This window comes from Bubalus bubalis, chromosome 4 (genome assembly GCF_019923935.1).
Source record: "Bubalus bubalis isolate 160015118507 breed Murrah chromosome 4, NDDB_SH_1, whole genome shotgun sequence".
In the NCBI taxonomy this organism is placed as follows: domain Eukaryota; kingdom Metazoa; phylum Chordata; class Mammalia; order Artiodactyla; family Bovidae; genus Bubalus; species Bubalus bubalis.
Genome location: NC_059160.1, coordinates 69,574,120 through 69,593,160, shown reverse-complemented (window position 1 = coordinate 69,593,160; position 19,041 = coordinate 69,574,120). Strand labels below are relative to the sequence as shown.

Here is a 19,041-nt window from a genome sequence, read left to right as displayed (position 1 = left end):
CCCCTTTATTTTTATTTAAGAATCACTCCTAATGTTCCCAGAATTAATGTGTAATTGGGTGTCACTCTTGCATAAACAGTGGACACTCTTAGCCCACAGAACTGAGTCTAATATCTGAATTTCTAAGGGTGAGAACACTGTCTCCTTTCCTTTTCATCCTAGCTGCTAAACCATACAGGCTTCTCTACATGGAAATTACACCTAAAACTTGTCTTCCCAGACAATGGGTGTGTACATGACCAAAACATAAAATATCCTGGTTGCCCAACTTCCTGTTCTGTCAGGAGTCTAGGAATGTGTGCTTTGAAATGAACAAATCCGTGAATAATATTCACATGGTCTGTGATGCAAATCTTTGTGGTGAAGCATTTGAGAGAACTAGGGGGCTAGTAGTGTAAAATAAACTTGTGGTCAAATCTTTACCATATTTTAGAGAATTGGGAGGTTTATAGCATAAAATCTTGAAAATACTATCAATTGTGAGAGGAAAACACAAGTGTGATGTGGCCATCTCTCAGCCCAGCCCGGGCAAGTGCTGTGTGACCTTGGGTTTCTCACACAATGTCTCTGAGTCTCCCTTTCTCCTGAGTGAAATGGGTAGGAATACTTCCCTTGAAATATCCATCCCATGTCCTGAGATCACAATAAAAAGTCATCTCAAGGGCCTTCCCTGTTGGCTGAGTGGTGAAGAACCCACCTGCCAGTGCAGGAGACCCGGGTTTGACCCCTGATCCGGGAAGATCCCACATGCTGTGGAGCAGCTAAGTCCCTGCACCACGACTGTTGAGCCTGTGCTCTAGAGCCCGGGAGCCTCAACTACTGAGCCCACTCACCACAACTACAGAAGCGCCCACGCCCTACAGCCCAGGCTCCGCAGTGAGAGAAGCCACCACAGTGAGCAGCCCGAAACTAGAGAGTAAGTAGCATGGCACCTAGAGCATGGTCCCGGCTCTCCGCAACTAGAGAAGCGCCCACGCAGCAGCAAAGTCCTACCATGGCCAAAAATAAAGCAAATATAGAAAATTGTTTTAAAAAGCCATCTCATGATGATACAAAATACAATATATACATTATAATTTCAGGTTACAATCTAATCCTATCAGTTTATTTTGGGGAACATCAGTTGTCTTGAACTAATTGTAAAACAGTTTAATGCAGTGAGAGCTGTTGTATCCTTTACATGATCTAAACGAGTTAGTATGTTGCTGGAAAGTTTACAACGTATTCCTTATTCTTAGGTCAAATCAAATTGTATTGTCATTATGTCTAAAGAAACATTTATGAGAGAATCTCAAAAACTTCTAGGTCCCTTGAGACTTGGTTTGAGCAGATGACTGCAGTCCCAGGGCTGTTTGACTTGCAGAACTGGTTAATGATTTTCTTGGCGGTGGGGAGATTTCAGAGCCCTTTGTGCATGAACTGTTTTGATCCATGTCGAACAGAAATGTTCTTGGTATGCACAGTCCAGACGTTCAGGGGTTATGAAACTGGAAGCAGATTACAAGATGATGGATGTGGCAGGCACGTTAATTTTGTTTGGTCTTGCATCCCGACCTCAGAGGGCCCTTCATATAGCTCTCCGGGTAACATGAACTTTATTCCGTAGATTCTTGGGCTGGGTGATTAATCAAGCAGGCTTGAGGGTTTGACGTGTTCACATGGAATGTGGCAGGTGTGCGAGGGAGGGGGTCAGGGGCCGTGCACTTCTGCCCCCAGCAGCCGGGGAGAGCTGATGTTCATAGTCACAAATAAGCCTTGCTCTTTTCTCTCTGGGCTTTTTTTTTTTTTTTTTAATGTTTCCAGGGTGATTGAAATAAAATATTTTACGGGGTCCACCAAGCTGGACAGAATGTTCTGGTGGAGTCAGGACCCACATCGGAGGGAAAGCAGTCTGGTTTATGGGCATTTCTCAGCAGAGTCTATTGCTCTGATGCTGTAGTCTCCAGGAAATCACCCCACTCTTGCTTCAGGTGACAGCCAGAAACAGATCTCCCTCTACGGGGGACCTCTACAGCCCTGAGGTGTGAGAGTAACGGCTTCCCCTCCATTCTACCGAGACATATTTATAAACTCTGATGTGATTACATTAAGATGTGCTGGTATCATCAGACCTCCCAATAATGTACGTCTGTCCTTGTAGATAATCCAAGTCGGCAGCTGTTTATCGTCAAGGGCAATGTGCAGAGGAGATGAAAGTGGGTTTCAGATGCACACTGGATGCACACAAGTGCAGCATTATCTGAGGTGATTGCTGGTGGTGTCCTTGGACCTGCCCCCAGCCGTCTATACCGAGTCTGATTCGATTTGTCTGCCATTTTCCCTAGTACTGAACTGGGAAAGGTTTCAAGGGGACAGCACTGTGCCTCTTAGTTCTCTGGGATTTTTCACACTCAAGAAGTATATTGCTTAAGCTTGTGCCTGCTTTTAAGACAAGAGGCTATAATTGGGAAGGTCAAGCGCACTAGTGAGTAAAAATGGCTGTCCCACCACCTCCACATGGCCCTTAACCTTGAGTTCGTGTATGTTCAGTCTGACTCTTTGCGACCCAATGGACTGTAGCCCACCAGGCTCCTCTGTCTGTGGAATTTCCCAGGCAAGAACACTGGAGTGGGTTTCCATTGCCTTCTCCGGGGGATCTTCCTGATCCAGGGATCAAATCCACGTCTCCTGCATTGGTAGGCAAAGTCTTTATCACTGAGCCATCTGGGAAGCCCCATTAACCATGGGAGTAGGGTATAAAGCTGGGAGCCTGGCTGCAGTCACAGCGAGAGAACTTACCTCCATTTCGCTTTGCCTGATGTCTGAGTCAGGGACAGACGCACTCCAACCCCTTCTCTCGCCCCATCTAACCCCCCTTTTGCAAAACTACATATGTTTCAAAATCTTGAATTAAAAAAAAAAAGCAATGGTAGGCTAAAGTGGTTGACGTTTTTCATATTTACTATAGGTTCCATTGATCACATAGGCATCATGAAGAAGCCAGAATTTTAGAGCATGAAACTGACACCGCCCAGGGCTGCAAAGGCAGAATTTATATTCAGCTGCCCCTGGAGCACAGCTTGGCTTCAGGAAAGACTCTGAAGATATTAACCATGATAATTGAAGCTCACCACTTCTAGAGCCAGATTTTTTTAATTAATATAAATGGACGTCTGTTTTTTTCCAGGTTAGGACAGGTCAGAGACTCGGTGTGGAGGCATTCTGAATCTACTATGCAGATCTAAGAAATGAATCCCACACGCTGAGCAAAATCATCATGAGTTCCTACATTTTCTTCTTTAAAAAAAAAAAAAATCCATCTTGCTACATATACATGATCTTTAGCCTCTTTAGTCCCTGTCCCCTGAAATATTCTGGATAAAAACTTGGGCACATGATTCCAGTATATATCAGGTTCAGACAACACTGTTTGATTCCACTTATACAAGGTACCTAGGATAGTCAAGTTCGCAGTGTCAGAATGTACATTGGTGGATGCTGGGGAGGGGACGGGGATGGGGGATTAGTGTTTCATAGGGACAGAGTTTCAGTTTGGGAAGGTGAAAATCTGGGGAGATAGGCGATGGTGAGACTTGCACCATAATGTGAATGAACTTAGTGCCACTGAACTGTATAGTTAAATGTGGTTAAAATAGTGTGTTTTATATGTTGTGACTTTTACCACAATAAAAACATATGGATAAAAAAAAGTCGGTCACTGAAAGCCAGAGCCATCTGCCCATGAGGTCCTTAAGAATTGATCTTAGTGTAAAGAAGCAAGATAATGTCATACATCCTTCAAGTACATTAAAGTTAAATATGCTTTGAGAAAGGTAGATGGGATTCAGTGAGGTTTATTAGAGCAAAACCTTAACTGTCTATAAAATGTGTTCTGTGCTTCTGTTGCTTTATCTGTGAAATAGGACAATTGCAGGACCCTCACAGGATAGGGGTGAGGATTAATGAGTTAATATTTGTAGTGCTTACAGGAGGACCTAGATCAGAGACAAAATAAAATTTCTTAGTTTTTAAATATAACTATATAAAGAACTTTTTCATGGCCCCCCTGCCATTGGGACTACTGTGGTCTTTTATAATTTCTCAGTTCCATTTGCTTATGCAAAGGGAAGGGAATTGGCTTCCCTGGTGGCTCAGACGCATCTGCCTGCAATGTGGGAGACTCGTTTGATCCCTGGGTCGGGAAGATCCCCTGGAGAAGGAAATGGCAACCCATTCCAGTAGTCTTGCCTGGAAAATCCCATGGACGGAGGAGCCTGGTAGGCTACAGCCCATGGAGTCACAAAGAATTGAATACAACTGAGCAACTTCACTTTCCTTTTCTTTTTTGCTGACATGAGTTGTTGCCTCTACAAGTGAATGCCTTTCCACAGAATTTTACTTGGGAATAAAAAGCAGTAGGCATATGAATATGGAAACCTTGTGTGTTTTATTTAAATGAGCACTTTCACCCCTTATTCTATTCTTTAAACTGTTGTGGAATTGACAAATCTAGGCAATTTTGTTTAATATCTCTATTTGTATTCCAGTTTCCATGTGGCTCTTTTATCATAAGATCTCAGTTTTACAATATTAAAGTTGATTTGGGGGAATGCTACTTCTCTCTGGCTGATGAGTGTAGTCCCATGTCGAGATTTAAATGTGAACCTTCTTTGACATCCACATAAACCAGGCATAATTTTATTTAATATCCAGTTCTGTAACAGCTTATATATACAAGCTTGGTTTTTGCTACTTTGAGATTTTAAGGACAAATTAAAACAGAATTCTTTATGAAAGACTCCAATCCATACATATTTAGGTCTCAGTCATTTCACATTTTTCCTTCATTTTTTTTTTTAACCTGAGGTAGAATATTCTCCTCCTGCATTGTACATCAGGTAGGCAGCCTTGGCTCTGGAATGCTCATCTCCTTTGACCATTTGTGTGACTGTTAGTGATCACTTGGGCTTGGCCAGCATCATTTTTTAATTTTTAAAAATCTATTTATTTATTTGGCTGTGTCAAGTCTTAGTTGCTTCAAGGCATGTGGGTTCTTTGTTCCCCAACTGGGTATTAAACCCATGTCCCCCACACTGCAAGGCAGATTCCTAACCACTGGACCACCAGGAAGTCCTTTGGCTGACATTATTCATTTCATTTGTGACCTAGACTTCCTATATGGATAAATCATCCTGAAATGTAAAGGCTTCCAATACTCCTCTTGTATAATATGACAGGAGTTCTTCCCCTAGAAAAAGAGCTAGAAAGAGGAGATATTATTCAGTTTTTTAAGATTTATGTTGAACACTGAAAATCCTCATTTCGATAACTTGCTTTCACATACTGAAGGGTCTAGAATATTTAAGAAGTTAATTCATATGGTGTTTTTCTAGTTAGAGGAGTTTACATTCCTATCCTGGAATGCGCCTTCTCATTTCACACATGAGTGTTTATACGTTCCATATTCTGCTGATGGGAGTGGAAGTTGGAACAACTCCTTTGAAAAAGGATTTGGCCAGCAATTCCACCCTTTGTTGTGTCCCTAACAAAGTGTGTACCACTGTTTACACCAAAAGATGAGACTGTGCATAGCAGCACTGTTTGTAAGAGCCCAAGTTGGAAACTCTCCAAATGCCCACGGAGAGTAGAATGGATAAATAAACTTTGCACAGTCACAGGATGGAATGAAGAAGCTGTAACTACATGCAGCAACATGGATAAATCTTTGCAGACTCAACTTCCAACCTATAGGATTCCATAGGACGGATAGAAACAGGCAAACACAGCTGGAAAGTCTGGGGCTAGTGCTTCCCTTGGGAGAAGCAGCAGGATTTGGACGGGGTCCTGACACTAGCATGCTGCTAAATGTTCAGTTGCTCAATCTGGATGCCAGCCGCGTGGTGTGTTCAATTTGTGAAAATTCACCCACCTGTACACACATGATCAGAGCACCGTACCATTTGTATATTTCTTTGAAAAGTTGGGTTTTTTAAAAGTGCTTTGGATTCATTTACTCTGATGTTGGGAAAGATTGAGGGCAAGGGGAGAAGGAGGCGACAGAGGATGAGGTGGTTGGATGGCATCACCGACTCAATGGTCATGAGTTTGAGCAAGCTCTGGGAGACCGTGAAGGACAAGGAAGCCTGGCGTGCTGCAGCCATGGGGTCACAAAGAGTCAGACAACAAGTGTGTATCACCCTTTGTAGGAGGGGACCTCCTGCAAGAGCTCACGGCCAAGCAGCAGGATGGGTTTTCCAGGAAGCCACGCTTCTGCCTCCTGTCTGTCCCACACCGTTCTCTCCTAAGAGCCACTCCAGGAGCCCCTGCTGCTTCCCACCTCCTAGCGTCCTGCTGCACTTGCCCCAAAGCCCTTACCTGACTAGCTCTTCAGATACTTTTCTGCCAGAGGAAAGCATAGGAAGAACACTGACATAAATTGCAGCGGTGTTTTTTCAAATCTATCTGCTAGAGTAATGGAAACAAAAGCAAAAATGAACAAATGAGACCTAATTAAACTTAAAAGCTTTTTCACAGCAAAGGAAACCATAAACAAAATGAAAAGACAACCTACAGGGTAAAAGAAAATATTGGCAAATGATATGACCGACAAGGACTTAATTTCTAAAATATGCAAACAGCTTACACAGCTCAGTATCAAGAAAACAAAACAACCCAATCAAGAAAAGGGCAGAAGACCTAAATAGACATTTTTTTCAGAGAAGGCCTGCAGATGGCCAACAGGCACATGAAAAAATGCTCAACATCACTCATCATCAGGGAAATGCAGATCAGAACTACAATGAGGTATCACCTTATTCCAGTGAGAATGGCTCTCATTACAACAGCTACAAATAATAAATGCTGGAGAGGGTGTGGAGAAAGGGGGACCCTTCCACACTGTTGGTGGGAGTGTAAATTCATGCAGCCGTTATGGAGAACAGTGTGGAGAGGTTCCTTAAAAAACTAAAAATAGAGTTATCATATGATCCAGCAACCCCACTCCTGGGACAATATCTGGAAAAGACAAAAGCTCTAATTCAAAAAGATACATGCACCCTAGTGTTCATAGCAGCATTATTTTAGTAGCAAGATGTGGAGGCAACCTAAATGTCCACTGACATGAATGGATAAATATATATGTACATATACACACACAACACACACACACACACAGTGGAATATGAGTCATTAAAAAGAATGAAGTAATGCTATTTGCAGCAACATGGATGGACCTAAAGATTACCCTACTGGGTGAAGTAAACCAGACAGACAGACAAATATATGATGCCGCTCATATATGGAATCTAAAACATGATACAAACTTATTTACAAAACAGAAATAGATTCACAGATAGAAAACAAATGTATGGTTACCAAAGGGGGAGTGGAGGTGGGGGAGAGGGATAAATCAAAAATTTGAGATTAATTTGTACATATACTGTGTGCATGCTGAGTAGCTTTTGTCATGTCTGACTCTGTGTGACCCTATGGACTGTAGCCTGCTAGGCTTCTCACTCCATGTTCTCTAGGCAAGAATACTGGAGTCGGTTGCCATGCCCTCCTCCAAGGGGATCTTCCTGACCCAGGGATTGAACCTGAGTCTCTTATGTCTCCTGCATTGGTGGGCAGGTTCCTTACCACTAGCACCACCTGGGAAGCCCCCATATATACACTACTATGTGTGAAATTAACAGTGAAGTCCTGCTATATGTATAGCACAGGAACTATATTCAGTATTTTGTAATAACCTATAATGGAAAAGAATCTGAAAAAATACATACACACATAACTGAATCACTTTGCTAAGACACTGTAAAGTGACTATACATCAATTAAAAATTTTTTTTAATTAAAAAATTTTTAAATAATGAACTTTTCAGATTTTCCAACCCATACCTGCAGGAGCTTATATGTTAATTGCATGAATTCCATTGGCTGGATACCCTCCAAACCTGGCACAGTCCCACTTATTGACTCTCACTATTCACTGGCAAGCTGATCACAAAGTGGCAGAAGGAAAATTTATTAAAAGAAGGAAACATTTTGTGTTCCTCAGCAGCAGTTTTTAGTAACCTTGGGAACTACTATCTCAGTGTCTGCAGGAGGCCTGGTGCTCAGCCTCCTCCAGAACCCAGGATGTACATATCCCTCCCTGGGATCTGGATTCCTGCTTCCACTCCCTGTTTTCTCCCTGCCATGCCAGGATGCTCAGAGCTCTCCCCCATCCCAGGATGGTGGGGCTCAGGTCCATGTGCTCTGGAGTGAGACAGACCTGGGTTCAGGGATGTACTCTGCTCTAGTGAGACTTTCTGGAACGTTCCAGAAGGCCTCTCTTCTTCAGGTTGTCCTCTCCTGTTATGGCTCAATCCCTCTGTGACTCAGAGACTGTCACTGAGATGGGACGGCTGTGTTTCTTCACAGTACTGTGCTCACCGGGCTCCTCTTCCCTTGATGCTGGTTTCTGCCCAGGACCAGAGAGGAGAGCAGCCAGAAGATGCTTGATCCTCCTGCCCCATCTCCGTAGCCTGCCATTTCTTGGCACAGCGATTACTCCAGCATACTCTCCCTAGAGAAACTTCTTGTTCCTGGCCAGACACAACCATGTCTGGAAATGGATTCTCATTAAGTGGCAAGGATATGTTCTATCCTCTTTTTTTTTTTTTTTTTTTTTTTAGCAAACCTGCACTCTCTAGAGTCCTTAAAAGGCTCTCGGCCACCTGCCTGTGGTTTTGCCAGGGCAGTGGTTACCAAGCCTTTTCCCCCAGGTGCCGTTTATGGTACTCAGCCGAGCTCCAAATGTACCTCCACCCCCTCCCTTTAGTTAGAAGCATTCAGTTATGCTTCCTTGAAGGAGAGCCTCAAAATTTAGGATAAATAGAGGTACAAAAAGAAGTCTAGTTTGTTGGGTTTTGTTTTTGTTTTTTTTTTAACATGGGGCAGGCTAGCACAATTGAAATTGGATTTTAGTGTAAAATAGTTTCTAGGTTTCTAGTCGGCATGCTTATTAGGAAGAGAAGAGGCAACATATTTAGATATCCTTAGGACTGTGGAATATCATGAAGTTTTCAATGGTATAACTGTATCCACATTCTTGAGAATTTACAGGAAGGTATCTATGAAATTGTTTAAAAAAATGTTCTAAATCCAAAATATGTAATGTGCATCCAAGATTGTAAATGCCATGGATCTTAGTTTTATCTTTTTCTAATGTTTGAAAGCTATGTTGTCTTACTTTATAAAGTAATAGTCACTGAAAGGTGACTGTGTAAAGCAGGTCAGAATGTTCTGTATTCATTCCTCTAGCAAATACTTAAGAGTCTTTACTGTGGTTAGTGTTATGCTGGGCACTAGAATGTAGCTGAGGTTTTAAAAATAATGAACATATTCAAGTGTATCTGGTATTACTTGCGTCACCATGCAGATGTTTCTAACATACATAAATCCAAAGAGCGCCATCAAAGAGAAAAAGCTAAAATATATTCAGCATAGCAGATAAATAAGGAATGTGTAGGAGAGTGTCGAGAATTTTCATTTTGCAGGTGGACCTGTGACCTTAATGTGTGCTTGCTCTCATCTTGGATGTTGATCCCATTACAGTCCACATTTCTAATATGCCAGCATCCTTAGCTGAGCGTGGGGAAGGGGCAGTCATCATGCATATGTTTATGAGTGGCCCGGGTATGAGCAGTGGAGTTAAAAACATGCCAGAATTGTCCATGAATTCTACAAGTTTGGAGTCAGAAAAATCATCGGATTTTATTGCTGAAAGGAACCTGACACATCGCAGCTCCCACGTTTTGCAAACTCTAAACTGTGTCTGTGTAGTGCTTACATGTATTATGAGTTAAGTCACTTTTGAGGCTCAAGATTCCAGAATGCTGGCTTGAGCAATGGTTCCAGCAGGGCAGGCCAGCACTAGTGAAGTAACACTAACCAGTCTATGTTGCTTGGATGCTGGGCAGGTCCTAAAGAAGTTTCTGAGTTCCCAAGTTGCTGGGCCACTCGACTTCTGAGAACAAAATGTCTCTGTGCTGGGCTGTTGGGCTGCAGAGGGCTTCAGCATCGCCTGCATTGGTGCCGGGTGTGTCTACCTGGGGTGGCCCCTTCCAGTGGCTCAAATTTTTGGAATATGAAAGAGCTGTAAAACTCCTCTCAACAGTTTTGTCAGACCTAGTTTAAAACCTGGCTTCTCAAAAAATAATAAATTTTAGAGTATTTTCAAAATGAAAATAATCCATATCTACTGGTAGACATATTCATGAATATAGGTAAGTTAGAAAGGAAACCATCAGATAATACTTTGTAGTATTTTGATGACTTTGAGTGTATGTACATATATAAGCATAAGTACATACAAGATCATGTTATGGACTGAAGGTATGTATTCCTCCCCCCACATTCCTGTGTGGAAACCCTCACCCCCAATGTACTGAATTTGGAGATAGGACCTTTACAGAAGTAATTAATAAATGAGGTCGTAAGAGTGGGCCCTGATTTGATAGGGTTAGTTTCCTGATGAGAAGAGATGCCAGCATGCTCGATTTTCTCTCCCCATGAGAGCATGGAGGAAAGCTTGTTCAGGTTCAGGTTCAGGAAGAAGGCGGCAGTGTGCAAGCCAGGAAGAGAGTCCTCACCAGGCAGCAAATCTACTGGCATCTTGATCTTAGATTTCCCAGACTCCAGTCTGTGAGCAATAATTTTTTGCTGCTTTAAATCCCTGTCTGTGGTATTTTGATATGACAACCTGATAGACTATGCAAACTTTCATGAGTATTGCATGAAAAGGTATACTGATGAGCATTTTCCTCAGAAAACAACAGGTATATGTCCCATTATATTGTAGCATCTCATTTTTCATTCATCAGCCACCTATTCTACTTGTACTTAATTCTTGAGTTGTTTCTTTCTTTAACAGCAGTAACTCCATCAGGTCTGACAAATAAAACTGGGGTGAGTATCAAAAGTGCTGCTAAGAAGGAAGCCTATGGTTAGGATGGGAATGGTCATTTTAAAGCATAGTGAAAAGGACTTCCTTGGTGGCTCAGATAGTAAAGAATCTGCCTGCAAGGGAGGAGACCTGGGTTTAATCCCTGGGTTGGGAAGATCCCCTGGACAGGGGAATGGCTACCCACTCCAGTATTCTGGCCTGGAGAATCCATGAACAGAGGAGCCTGGTGGGCTACATGGGGTCACAAAAAGTTGGATGCAACTGAGCAACTAACACTTTCACTTTCAAAAATATGCCAGGGGGCGCGATGTGTCCTCAGTACACGTGGAATACACATGCATTCTATGATGGGCATGGCTGTAACAGAAAATGCACCACATAACGTGGAATGTGCTGTGGCGGTTAGCCAGAGGAAGAAAAATGATGACAGAGAAACCCAAGGGTGTGGCATTGTATCGGTGGGGGTTGAATACCACAGTAATTCCTCAGAGACAAAATACCTTTTCTCTTTGGACATACCTGAAGTTTACAGTTGATTGTTGCTATCAGCCTGGTGTTCAGCATGACATGGATGTCATCTTCCGGGCATAAGCACACATCAGTAGATCAGGATTGAAGTTCAGAACAGGAGCTCACTCAGCAACTTTGGAGGAAAACCCCACAGACTAACGGGAAGCGCTGCTGTCCCTTGGGAGGTACCAGTCCAGCAGAGGGACTTAGGGAGGAGTGACCAGCCTTGCTCAGCCGCATCCCCCAAGTGGACGTCAGAAGAAAGCAAACTCTGGAGGATGACAAAGCCAGCTTCAGAACTCCGCACCCCTGCCTCTGAGGCTTGTAGTGCTTCTACAAGTTGTTAAACCCAAAGGGCCCCTGAAATATAGCTGGCTCTTGTGGGAAAATCATGAACACAGGGTACTTTAGAGCTGGAAAATGATGAGTGCCATCAGATCCTAAATGCGAAAATGTTTTGGAACAACCTTAACAGATACTCTTCATTTACATATTCCTTCCTTGAATATGCAAAATGTGTGTTAGTTTCTCAGTCATGTCGGACTCTTTGCTATCCCCATGGACTGTAGCCCACCAGGCTCCTCTGTCCACAGGATTTCTCAGGTGGGAATGTTGAAGTGGATTGCCATTTCCTTCTCCAGGCGATCTTCACGACCCAGGAATCGAACCCACGTGTCCTGCATTGTAGGAGGATTCTTTGCCATGTAAGCCACCAGGGAAGCCTGCAAAACAGTGATAGATAATAGTTTTGCCTACATTGAAAGGAGCTCTTTAAAAATAATAAATTAAAAAATTGAAGTGATTAGAAAGTATTATGCCTAGTGTAAAATTGGCAGCTTTCCCCCCCTGCCTTAGAGGTAACTAATGGCACATCTAATAAGAAGCATCTTAGAATTGATGAACTACAATAGCCTCTTGTTATAACAGGAGAAGCAGGTGGCTTGTTGACACCCTGAAAGTCTCTGCATGTGAAGGGACAACGGATGTCACAGGTGACCAAGGGTTCAAGGTCCCTTTGAGCCTGCCCATCCCCAGAGGGAGAGGCATGGTGGCCCCTGTCAGTAGTAGCTACCCTGCAGACTTCTGATAAATGTTTGCCCAGGCAAACATTCCAACGGTAAAGGCACGAGGGTACAGAATGTACTTAGTTATGGCTTTTGGGTCATAGCCTGTTTGTTATGATGTGTGTCTGTGTGTGTGTGTGATGTACCTGTATTTATACACGTGTATACTCACTTACGTGTACATGTATGTTAAAGGTTTTTGTTGTTGTTTAGTTACTAAGTCGTGTCCACTCTTTGCAACCCTATGGTTGTAGGGGTTGTAGCCTTCCAGGCTCCTCTGTCCTCCACGATCTCTCAGAGTTTGATAGATCTGTATATCTATGACATGATATACATAAGTCTCTATACATGCACTCTCACAGACACATATTGTTTGACAGCCTGCTTTTTATAAACGTATGTTTGCTCTTTCTGTGTAATTACATATTCTCTCTGACACCTTTGTATGTGATCCCACAGAATCTTTTTGTATGGATTTGTACTACTTTAATCACTCGTGTTATTAAGCAATTTCTTCTCGCTATTTGAAGAACATTGTTGTGGCCCAGCTGTGTGCAGATCTGTAATTTTTTTATTAACCAGATCCTCACGTGTGCCTTTTTGTGGTTCAGACTTGGCATGGCAACAGGCCTGTTGTTGCCTGTTCACTGTTTTTTGTTAATGTGTATGCAGGTTAAAGGACCCACATATGGGTTAGGATGGAGGTTATGGGTTTGATGTTAAGCTCAAACCCTAGAATCACCCATTCCTGGCTGATAACCTTAGGCTAGGTGTCTTAACCTCTCTGGACCTTAGTTTCCTCGTTTGTGAATTGACTCTATGACATCTGCTTCATAGCATTACTAAGGTAATAACATAAGGTGTTAAGTGCCTGACATGTAGCAACCCCTAGGTCAGTGTTACTCTGGCTTAGAAGGCAAGGGGATAGACAAAAACACCATGCTGATATAGTCCCAAAATTTTGAGAGATGACAGAGGATATATGACAGATGGTGCTCTTCACTGACTACTAATGCCTTTGGTCCTTAGTTTTCATGGGTCGACCAAAATAATGGAGAGGAATAAAATTGTATCTACTCTGTAGATACAGCTGCCATCAAGGATGCGATTTCTGCAGTTGCCCAGAGTCTGCACTTGGCTTAATGCTCCACTGTCACCATCTTGAAACTTTTAACTTTGAATAGTGGCTCCATATTTTCCTTTTGCAATGGGCCCCACAGATCAGGTCCTGCCCTAAGATTGTTAGGGGTGTGAACTGAGAGCTCACAAAATACTACATAAGACTTGACAGCCATTAGATGGATAAATTATTTTCTTGTTATAAACAGAAACCATCGTGATCAGTGCACTTTAGATGTCATTTCATTATTCAAATAGTATGAGATAAATCTGCAATTAGTCTCAATGTGCAAGTAAAGAAACTGAGGCCCAAGCAGTTAAGTCACCCAGGAAAACCACTGAGCTTATAAATGCAGAACTTGGATTCAAATCCAGAGCCCACCCCACTGACCTGTGCTGTGAATTTTAGTTCCCTTCTTCCTTTCCAAGGAAGCTTTCTGTAAAACCCAGTGTTTTAGTGTCCTTGATACTCAGAGGCGGCACAAGTCTCATTCCCAGCAGAGGTTTCAAAGCCCCTCAGGGAGACTCCAGGATTCCCCCCTGACCTGGAACCTGTCAGGGATATAGCAGACAGGACAGCCCCTCTTCTCACCCCCATCCTGCCCCTCCTTTCCCCATGCCTGCTCAGCATCCCTGGCTCAGAGTTCTGTTGGCTGGTCCAATCGGACCAGCCTGGGGACAGTTCAGCTTGGCTTCCTCTGACTCCTAATACACTTGGCTTCTAATGGCTAGCATCCAACAGAGACCTCTGAACCACCATGAGACTCAGTGGAAGATAGGTTGGTGTCAGGTCCTGGGAAAGAGGCCGCGGGAGATGTCTATTTCCAGCAGACCAAGGACATGGCCATCTGTCCTGTGGCAGGGAGCCCTGGCTCCCCTGCAGTGCCAGGCCGTGCTCTGCTCTGCTCACTCTTTTCTCTGCCAGAGAAAGAGAGAGCCATTCCAGTACACCCCTAACAAGCAGGTATATGGCTTGGTACAGGGCAGATCCAGGCCAGGTCTGCTTATGATGTGTAGACTCCAAGCAGGGAAGTTCATACTTGAGCATTTCGTCTCTTGTATAACTGGATTTGAATTTGGAGTGTGACAATGAGACTGTTTGTTGTTTCACAGCAATTCCCTAAGTGGCTGTTTGCTCAAGACTTGTGTAGTGTGAACAGAGATTTGGGGGAGGGGAAGAAGCCATCTGCTCTGGAACAGTCTTCCAATTACATGATCAAATTACTGCAGAGCAAAATGGAGGGAGTCCAACAGAAAGTTCCTGTCTGGTGCATGCAGCCCCAGCCCTCTCTCTCAGGCCATTGTGTTCACATGGAGACCCACACGCAGCTTCGGAGCCAAGGCCGTGATAACTAGGAATATGCGCAGGAGGCAAGCAGAGAAAGCCAGGGAGGAGAGAGTCAGGGTGAGCTTTCCTGACGTCCAACCAAGTGAAACCATCTTGAATTTGAATTATAAAGTGAACCTTTTTCTTGCTTTAGAGATACATTTCTCTGATTACAATTAATTTATCATCTCACATGAAAAAGTCATGTCTTTTTATAAATTACATTCGTGATTTTTATTTGTTGATATTGTATTCAGGTTCTTAAATCTATTTATCTCCCTAAAAATTTGAGAACCATTTTCTAACTTCATAAATGTGGCCTGTGTCAATTTGCGAAACATCCTTGGGTCTTATTTTTTCCTCTAAATATGTGTTTGTTTGTTTGTTTTTTTCTTCTTCTTCTTCTTCTTCTCTTTTTGCTATTAGGCATTCATGCAGCCTCACTTGCTGGGAAATGAGTTCACACATTTGGAGTTTCCAAGGAGAGTACAGAGGAAGGAACTTGGAAAGAAGATGCTCTACAGGGATTTTAATATGACAGGCTGGTAAGAACATGCCTCCCTCTGCCTGGGCACTGCCGCAGTGTCCGTGAAGGCAGCATCGCCGCCCTGGAAAGTCAGTTCTGCAGTTTTTATCAGGAGGTGCAGGCGGAGCCCTGGGCTGGTGGGGAAGGAAAAGGGTCTACACCCGCTTCTGCTGCTCTCAGATCTGGGTGTTGGTTTGCTTCTCTGCTCTCTGAGGCCCTCCCTAAGGATACTAGACCCATCAAGCTGATGTAATCCCCCACTTCACACAGAGCAGGAATTTGGGGGCTTTTAAAACACATTAAACTTGGTTTTTTTAGGTCACAGTTACTTAAGGAGGTAATGGGGCTCAAAGGAATGAGCCAAAGCTCTATTTGGCCAGACCAGCTTGAATTTGAATCATAACTCTGACCTTTCAGAATAGGCAGAGTTGGATAAACTACTTAACCCCTATGAGTTCAGTTTCCCATGAATAAAATGAAAAGAATACTCTCTGAAGGGTGGGTGTAAGGACAGCGGTAATGAGCTGTCGTTATTTCACCACATTTCACCACAAAAGAGCTCTTGGCAACGGGCATCTTATTCTCCAAACACACGTACCTATATAAGGCCCCCAAACCATTTCTGTGGATCAGTAGTTAACATTGACTAAGACCTCATCTGTTTATTCCAACTGAAAATAGATATGATGATAAAGTACTGAAACTTCATAAGGTTGGCGTAAGGACGAAGCGAGGGGACAGTGCCTGGCACCAAGGAGAGTAGGGGAAGGTTTGCTCTAAGACCCTGTGATCCTGACCAGGGAGACCCTCACCAGTCTGGAGGACAGCAGAATGAGACAGCGGCCTCTTTCCTTGCCACGCCCCCAACACAGGCTACAAAGTAGATTTCATTATCTCTTCTTGTTTGACCAAAATAGCTGTAACAGATGGTCACAGCCCAAATTCCCATGGGGATGACTTTTAGGCTGAAAATCCACTCCAAGGGTATGTACTGTCTTAAAGGAATAGTCGAGCTACCCGGCCAGGATCAGAGGCTATCCTGAGGCATGTCCAGTTGTCCTTTGTCATCCAAAGAGATCCTCACCAGTATCCACCGTTCTTCTAGAACAGGGTCAGCAAATTGCAGTCCGAGAACCAAATTCCAACGCCCCGTCCCCCCCACAACCACCTCTTCCTGTAAATAACTTTGAAAAGTACAGTCACATTCTTTTGTTTATGTTTGAGCTGTCACTTCATGCGACAACAGAGCTTTTGAGTGGTTGCAGCAGGGCTTTAAAAATACTTACTCCTGCTCTAAAACACGATTGGATTTATCAGAAAGAGTTTACCACATTTGCTGCTCTGAGCTCTTAAGTTTTGTTGCTCCAGAATGGGTTTCCTTCCAAATGCATTTTTATTCAATCAGCAGAATCAGCACTCCTTACAGAAAAGTTTCAGGTGAGGGTTCATGTAATTCAGAAAACCATAGAGGCGTTTGGTCTGATCTTTGTAGAATTTGGAAAGGTGGACTGAAAACCATTCCAGTTTAGGAACCCACGTGGTTATAAACACATAAACAAAAAGAACAAAGCTAACAGACAGCAAGGAAAATGGCCAAAATGGGGGGAGGGTGTGGCTGTAGGAAGTCAGGCTGAGATGGTACCGGGAGAGCATAATTGAGAATGTGGGAAGCCAGACAGAGAAATTGAGGTTTACTGTGAGACCCTGCTGGTTACACTTTTGTGTTGCTGAGGAGAATGAAATGATAAAAATCAATGCTTTAGGAAGATTATTATATAGTAAGAGAGGGAGAATGACCAGGACAGAAAGCAGATTCAGATATCTAGAGAAAAATTATCATAGAAATATGGATATGAGATCTCCAGAGCCAAATAGAGGGATGGAAGCAGAAAGCAGAGAAAGCAAGGAAATAAACAAGAAACTAGATGGTTTTGGTCAAGGGATAAATGTAAGGGGTAAGTCCTCAGTTACTCTAATTATAGTGGTCTGTCAGCCCCCAGAGGGGCAGCCCAGTGCCTCATCCTGTGCCTGACATGTAGTTGACAGGCTGTGATTATTGGATGAAAGGTGTGATTGACAGAAGTTGATGGGGGTGGCGGACACACAGATGGTTGATGGGAAGGGTAGGAATGAGAAGCCAGCACACAAGCCATGTTGAGCTTGAGGCAAGGCTGTTTGTATTTTCTTTCTATGCCAAAAAGGCAAATTAGATCTCAGCAGTCACAACAAACTTGGTAAACAAATGGCTAAAGATTACCGCCTTTTACAGTTTTTTTAAGTGTAGATAAGTTCAGGATTAGATTACATCCAGCTTTATACACACACAGTTACTCTCTTTTGCTCTCTGTCTAACATACAGGCACACACATGCATTAGCAGGGTCTTCAGCAAATGAACAGTCCATAAATGGGCTGTATTTAACTGTGCAGAACTCCACAGAAGGTACCGAATAACCGAGGAGCCAAGACTGAGAATGGCTTCGGTCAGATGTGATTTGCTCATTTGTTTTCAGCAAAGCTCCCTACATGGCTGTTGGCTCACAACTTTGGCTACAAGCAGAGATTGATATACATCTTTGTTTATTTCCTATCTGTTGTTACTTAGGATTTGAAAATGACACTTATGGAAAAGGAGAGATCTATCTTTGTTGGAAGAAGTTGGGAAGTTTAAAACCAATTTAGACCACTGCCTATGTAAACTCCTTCTGCCCACCTCCCAGCTTTAATGAGTTCTTTTAAAAAATGTTTTTTTACCTCTAATGGAAAACCTCAAACCTAGCAGTTATTTTTTCAGGACTTAAGAAACATAGACTCCCAGTTTCCTATTTTTCTGAGTTGTCTATTAGAAAGAGAAAGGCTGGCAAATGAATTAAACAGAAAGAGACAAGGATCTGCAGCCTCTTTTTCCATGAAAGCCCCAAATTACTGCCAAGATGTTGGGATTGGTTGAAGGTGGACTGGTGGGTGTTGGGAATGCATCATGCTCAAGGAGACAGGTAAGTCCTCACCCCAGCCCTCCTTTATGTTTCTTGGCTTCAGAATTAGTCTTGGCCTGTGAACTTGTAAACCTTTCTAACAAGTAAGGGTTCATCCATTGCCAAGCTGTTGAAACTTTGTAGCAAAGACCTAGTTGTGGAAATGTTTATCTGCCTGCTTGTCCCTGCTGGTCATGGGGCTGGCTGACAGTGAGGGAGACAGCTAAGGGCCAGGCACCGACTGTGATGAGACCTTTACACACTTTATGAACTAGGTCCGTTTTACAGATGAGGAAACTGAGGCACATGGGCCAAGTTGCTCAAGGTCATACAACTCGTAAGGAGAGAAGCCAGTCTGTGAACCAAGGTGACCTCACTTCAGGGGTACACTGTTCAGTCTGGTGCTAAACTGTCAAATGCCCAAAGAGGAGTCCTCCTCCTCATTCCCATTTTGCAGCTGAGCAAATTGAGGCTCAGAGGGATTAAGTGGTTTACACTTACTTAAGTGGCCACGAATGCAAAAATGTCAGAATAACCCAGGCTTCTGATTCTTAGCCTGGGGCTCTTTCTGATACAATCAGAATCAACTTTTCT

General features: G+C 43.2%; 1 protein-coding gene across 4 annotated transcripts in view; it reads left to right on the top strand.

Annotated features, from left to right (window-relative positions):
* The window catches only part of PPM1H (protein phosphatase, Mg2+/Mn2+ dependent 1H), a 305,996-nt gene that overhangs the window by 209,142 nt on the left and 77,813 nt on the right, over positions 1 to 19,041 (top strand). For all 4 annotated transcript variants that reach the window (XM_006072608.4, XM_044941582.2, XM_044941581.2 and 1 more), the window contains exon 6: positions 15,374 to 15,492. In XM_006072608.4, the coding sequence (XP_006072670.1) occupies positions 15,374 to 15,492 (119 nt within the window). The remainder of the gene's footprint in view (positions 1 to 15,373; positions 15,493 to 19,041) is intronic.